At 36.2% G+C, this 6,635-nt stretch overlaps 1 protein-coding gene across 1 annotated transcript; it reads right to left on the reverse strand.

Moving 5' to 3' along the window:
- Positions 1–81: 81 nt before the first annotated feature.
- Positions 82–4,264, reverse strand: EOL1 (ETO1-like 1). The gene is made up of 6 exons (XM_079050504.1): positions 3,921–4,264; positions 3,346–3,833; positions 1,355–3,082; positions 982–1,273; positions 588–897; positions 82–475 (listed from the first exon to the last, which is right to left on the reverse strand). The coding sequence occupies exons 2-6, from the start codon at positions 3,468–3,470 to the stop codon at positions 255–257; spliced, it is 2,676 nt and encodes an 891-aa protein (XP_078906630.1). The 5' UTR covers positions 3,471–3,833; positions 3,921–4,264; the 3' UTR covers positions 82–254.
- Positions 4,265–6,635: the final 2,371 nt, after the last annotated feature.

The following is a 6,635-nucleotide window of genomic DNA, read 5'->3' on the forward strand; positions in this document are numbered from 1 at the left end:
TATAGTTGATGAAATGAAACGATACAATACACCATTTGTAATCAATCAGATTCACATCTTGTACATTATATCTCAGACGAATACAAGGCCAAAAACACATGTTAATAATACACAAACTTGAATGTTTACAAATATTCATGAAGTGTTGTTACATTTGCAAGATACACACACAAACTCAAAAATAAAAAATCTCTCCTTTTCTTCACCATTTGTGTAACATTGCATCTAATCTTTCTAAATTGTTGTTGGATTCATTAGGGTTCTTGGCTGTTTACACGGTTCCTTAGTTCCAGCATTTCTTGATGGTTTGGGTCAAATGAGAGAGCTGCCCGACAATCCCTCATGGCACCTGAAACATCCCCAATGTGTTCATGGAAAGCTGCCCGTAAATGCAGAAGATGTAGGTCAGCTTTGAATGCAATCGCCCTTGATAGCTCTGCTATTGCTTCTTTCTCCTTGTGATTGTCCATCAAAACTGGCATTTAATAAAACCCCATATGAGAAGAAAAATATATAAAGGAGTTGAATTTAATTAAGCCAGGTTGTTTGGCTTAACCCATTAAGTCATTATGTCTAGATTAACTAACCTGCAGCTCGATATCTGTAAGGATAAACACGAAGAGGATCTAATCGAGTCACCATTTCAAGGTCTATTTTGGTCTGTTCGCGTTCACAGTATTCAGATCTCTTCTCATAAGCCGATGCATTGTTACGTGCCTTTTCAATCAATTTTGTCATTTCTTCATACGCAGCAGCTTTCTCATTTTTCAAATAATGGACACGAGCAAGCCCCTGGTGGGCCCTAGTGTGCCGAATCTTAAGAGCATTAATATAGCAATCAGCCGCAAGGTCCAGTTTCCCCGAGTCCACATAAACACTTCCAAGATTGTTCAACGCCTGCCACACCACAGTTTCAATTCACTACTACTAGTAAAATGTCTGAAATAACCTTTGACTTTAGGAAATAAAGATTGTTCAAACCTGGCCTTTACGAAGCCTATCAGAAGGACACTTAAGGGCATCTTGAAGAAGCGATACAACTGTAGAAGAACAAGTCGGATCTTGACTAGAATCAGCTAAAGCATACGCTTTCAAAAAGAAAGCTTCAAAAGATCTACTTAAGCTTATAGACTCTTCAGCTTTTGTTAACCCTTCATCACAATGACCCGTATCATATAATATCCAACCCTCGTAAACTAACCGCTCGTGTTCACTTGATGCATGTTGTCGTGCCAATTGTAAGCTTCTCATCGCTGCTTCCGGACAATTTAACCTTTTAAAAAAATCATAATTAGTAATTATTTATTATTTGAAAATATTAAGTCGTTCTTTCTGTATTAAAGTAAAGTAATACCTGAGGAGAAGCAAAGATTGTCTGAAATATAAAACGCCTTTAGCAGCTTCGGACTCGAGCATTTGGTAAATTACGGAAAGGGACCCGATGTCATCAACCGCGGACCACCTGTCGTACAGCTGTAACCAACAATCGGCGGTTGTCCAGCTTGGCACATGCTCACGGACAAGTGTTTGAAATTGAGAAGCCGGGACCCGCCCTTCAAACATCCGATAATCCGGACAAATCGTAAGAATCGCTTGAACATCACAAATCGCGGATCGATAATCTTCAAGAACCAAAAAGAAACAAAACCTCAATTCCAAACATTCAACCGCTAACTTAAACCCAAGAATCTTATTAATCTCCCCCATTGATTCTTCAACATTTTGTCTCTTCATCAACGAGGCTGCACGATACATGTACGGGTACGTAAGCGTAGGATCCAACCCCGTCGCCTTCTCCAAATCCTCCCACCGTTTCTCATCATCGGTGTCACAGTATAACGAACGTTCTTGATACATCCACCCGAGAGGGGTATAATCGGAAATAACCGAATTAAGTTTTTCATACGATTCGCGTTTTTTCCCGTTAATCCGACCGAGCCTCGCGAGCCCGACAACCGAGTACACGTGGCCTTCGTTTACTGCGGCTTTAAAGAATCTTTCCGCCTCGTTGTATTCTTTTTTTAGTAACCGCACGCATCCCAACATGTGATACGCAATCATTTTTTGTCGGGTGTTTTCGGTTGAGTCAACCAATTGTTCTAAAAAAAGAGCGGATTTATCGGACCCCGGATCAAGATCCATCGCCACCTGGCTTAACAAACAATAAAGCGAAAACGAAGCGCCCCCGACCATAATCGAACGATGCAAACGGTTGACACTTGTCAAAATATCAACAACGCGTTCATCATGTAAACATTCCGGAAGCTCTTGTAAGAAAACCTGCAAACAAGATGAAGCAAGAATCGGACAATTCTCATCCAGCGCGTATTCCAAGAACTCAATCGCGTCGTTTCTTGATAAAACAAGTGTCGCGAGTTTCCTATCGCAAGAATCTTTGAGATTTTCACAACAAAATTTATTCGAAAACACCATGATTTCGAGTAAAAGATCGGTCGGGAGTTTTTCGGGTAATGTCCCGGTTTTGGAGAACTCACTGATGACACGCATGCCAGCTGGCGAGATATCGTTTTTGGATAAATCGATGTTGTCTGAAAGCGATTCGAGGAAACACCCGTTAAGCATGGACTGAAATGGCGGCGAAAGTGCCGCCATTTTTTGTCTATCGCAAATTACTTTTTCGTCCCCGATTCGAAACGTGACGGATTCTGATAAATAAGTGTTGTGGTTCATCATTGCAGCATTTGCGACACTATTATCATTTGCGACAGATGGGAGCTCAGAACCAATGTCTATTAATCCAAACTCTTTTGCACATTTACCACATGAAGAGAGTAAATCTGATATGAGTTCTTCGCCTCTTTTTTCATATTTTAACCATGCCCCAAAAACAAGGCGTTCATGGACTGTGATTGATTTGAGCCAAGCTGATCGAAGGCTTCTTCTCATCAATTTGAGATCACCGAGACCTTTGAAGACCTGAAACTGCAACAAATAGAGGCTTGATCGCTCATGTGAAGGGCATGATTCGAGTTCTTTGTGGATTTGTGCTAAAACTTCTACATAATCAACGGGTTTAAAGAATGGAAGAATTGGTGGATCCGGTACTTTGATCAGAGATTCTCTGCAAAACAACACAATCATAAAGGGGAATCATTGCATCTATGTTTGTAACTAAAAGGGTTTTTTGATTTCAAAATGCACATCCAGACACTCCCAAAACATGATGTACTAGATAGCATTTAGATGAGTTTTTGCTGATTGAAGTTATAATAAGGGTAATTTTACTATATGATGATAAGTTTTGTTGCAGAGATAATCGGTAAACCACTTTCAAAATGCACATCCAACCAAATAACCACTAAAAATAGCAAAGAAAAAGCTTACAATGAAGAAGGGGAGTGAGGTGAGACTTTTGAAAGCTTTCCTCTTTCGACTTGCAGCCATGATTGCGGATTCAGAGCATTTAAATGTGTTTCTTTACAAGATTCAGATGGAAAGAACGTCTTCATACGGCATAACAGAGGAAGTATATCCCAGATCTCCACAATAGACCAATTAGGGTTTTTTAAGGGCAAATCCTTCAAATTGAATGAAATAAGAGCATTCAAACCCTAAAAAAATCCCCAATTTCCAAACGGTTTTCTTAACTTGATGATGAAATGTATCCGAGATCTCCACAACAGCACAATTAGGGTTTGGGAGCGAATTTTCAAATTGGATGAATTAAGAACATTGAAACCCTAAAAAAAAATCCCTAATCCGAGCTTTTTCTTTGAAGGGATACCGAAACTATACCAAAAGCACTGTGATTTCTGCTTCGGTTAAAAAGAACCAGAAATCACCAAAATCCCTAAAATGATTACGCAAGATCTCTGCCAAAAACGACCAAAACCACATTAATCTCACCAAATCCTCTAAATACCAAACCACGAACAGCACACACACAGAGAGCTACTAACCTTGTTTGAAATTAGGGAAGATCCACGGTAAACATACAAAATTTCTATACCAAATAAATTAATTTAAAAAAAAAAAGAAACAGAACAAACCCACTAATCTAGTGGTTTGAACGAACAAATCCCACAAGATGAAAGTGAAGGAATCTGCAGAAAAATTCAATCTTTCGCTTTCTTTCTTTCGTCTGTTTGGTAAAAGGAAAAGTTTCCCCTTTTTCTTTGTTTTCTATTCAATTTCCCACTTCCTTTTTTCCCGTTGGAAAACATAAAGATTGCAGCTCATGCTATGTTGTTCGTTGTTGTTGGGTTGGGGGAATATAAAAGAGAACGGGAATTGATTGGTGCCAGCAAAGAGTACAAGTGTTAATGCATAATATCAAGATTCAAGATTGTCTTCGCTTCGTTAATGACAAATTTGCTTTTTCATTCAAACAACAAAATTACTCTTCCAAAGTGAATTACATACTGATTGGTGGGGTACATCTAGTGCTTCTAAATTCTAATTGGAGTAAAACCGCAAAATAACATTTTCTATAAGAAATCAATTACATTTATTTTTAATGGGTTAGTATTTGTTTGGGATTGAAACCAAAATCTTCTGATTAGGAATTTTTAGTTAGACACATTGTTTTTAACGATGTTGTTACATCGTTGTTAAAGATGTTGTACAAATGATATTAAATTAAAAAGATAACACACGGAGTACAAATGACATTATGACAACTTAAAGACATACCATAACAATTACAGACTCTTTAAAAAACGACATAACAATATCGTTTTTAACAAGGTGTCTAACTAGAAATTTCTAATCAAAGGTCTTGGATTCAATCCCAAACAAATACTAACCCGTTAAAAAAAATGTAATTGATTTCTTATAGAAAATGTTATTTTCCTGTTTTACCCTCTATGCATATTAGAATTTAGAAGCACTATATTAAAATCCATTATATACATATATTAAAATCCATCCTAAACTTTATCAATTTCAGATTTTAACCGCATCAATTTGTACAAATGACTACTTCGTCCTTCAAATTCCAACAACCGTCCTCCCCAATCGTATACTCCGACCGCCAACGGTTTTCAAATGTTTCTACAAAATCTTTGTACTCCATCCTTCTTCCTTTCTGATTGTCTGCGTTTGAACCTTACGACTTCTTCTCCTCCAAGAAATTAGGGCTTGAATTTCATCGCGTCTGATTCATAAGGTATTTCAAATGCAATATATATATATATATATATATATATATATATATATATATATATATATATCATACGCACACATTAACAGTAATTTTGAAATGAATTGACAAAATTGGTTCCTCTGATCGGGGGCTATTTCTTCCTCTCTGAATTTCACAAAAACAACGACAAAATTGGTTTCTTCGTATGTATATTGGCGACCATATGGACTTACTTCCTTCACTTTCACCATTCGTGTAGGAACTCGATAAAGAGAAACTTCTCAAAGTTAATTTCAACTTCCTTTTGTTTAACGTAAGTAGATTTCTCAAATTTCCACAAAAATGCCTAATTTTCAATCATTGTTGTACGAAATTTATTTTGTTGTGTTTCAATTTATTTTCATACATTTTTTTATGCCAATTCATTATTTGTAGCAGATGTGAATCGGTTTCTAAAATTTTCACACAAATGCCTAATTTCTAATCATCGCTTTAAGAAGTTACATCTGTTGTGTTTCAATTTATCTTCATACATTGTAAATTTCAATTTCCGAACACAAACATGTTCTGATGATAAAAAGATTAAAATTCGAAACTCTTCCCCAACTCAGAGAGCTTCATGTGGGACACTGCATATTTAGCAAATAATGCATCCTCATCATGTTTCAAAACATTTAAAAACAAATAATCATCCAATTTTACACAATATCAATATTTGTATGATGTACAATTTTTTAGGGGCGATGCCTTTTCTTGCTCCCTCTGACAGATTTGTTTCTCTTTAGAACGATTGTAGTTTCATATGTGCTTTCAATACATTTATGTTGAATCTGATTACATCTTTCGTGTATGTTGTATGTTGATGGAATTCTTTAAAGCTTTACTGCCATTCTTTGTCATCCAAAGCATTTTTGTACTATTTGAATAATTATTTGTGTACAATTATAGAAGTCATTATTGCTTTTTATGTTAAGATACCACATTGAATTCAGTTGGAATTTGGGATTCCATGGGATTTCCTTAGAATCGGATTTGAATTCCACTCCAATCCTAGGTTTTGTTGCAAATGAGCTCCGTTTGATTTTCAAAATCGTTTCACCAATGGGTTTCAACATTCCATCCTAAAACCCATGTAATTCAATTTCTAGCATTTCATCATTTTTATGAAATATTAGAACTTGATAGGGGGGAGTCTTATTTTCCTCCCTTTTACTTTTGAGTGTTGAGTCCTTCTTTCTGCATTAAATTAAAAAGAGACAATTGCTTTATATGCTTTACAATCAAACATCAAATTATATAACTGTTGTCTCTATAGCAATTCGTTTTGACAAGTACCATGGAATATTTGAATTCAGACATCTTGTATATTGTAGAAATTGAATGTAAAGCTGAGACATGTATATGTTTTCACTTTTGCTTAAAACCAAATCTAGGTGGTTTTATCCTTGATGAAAGATATGTATTCATTCATCCATGCATAGTACCTAGATGGTAAATTCAGATTGTTGGGATTTAGCTTTTAGTTATACAC

Source organism: Lactuca virosa, chromosome 5 (genome assembly GCF_052849685.1).
Source record: "Lactuca virosa cultivar CGN04683 chromosome 5, Lactuca_virosa_CGN04683_v6, whole genome shotgun sequence".
NCBI lineage: Eukaryota > Viridiplantae > Streptophyta > Magnoliopsida > Asterales > Asteraceae > Lactuca > Lactuca virosa.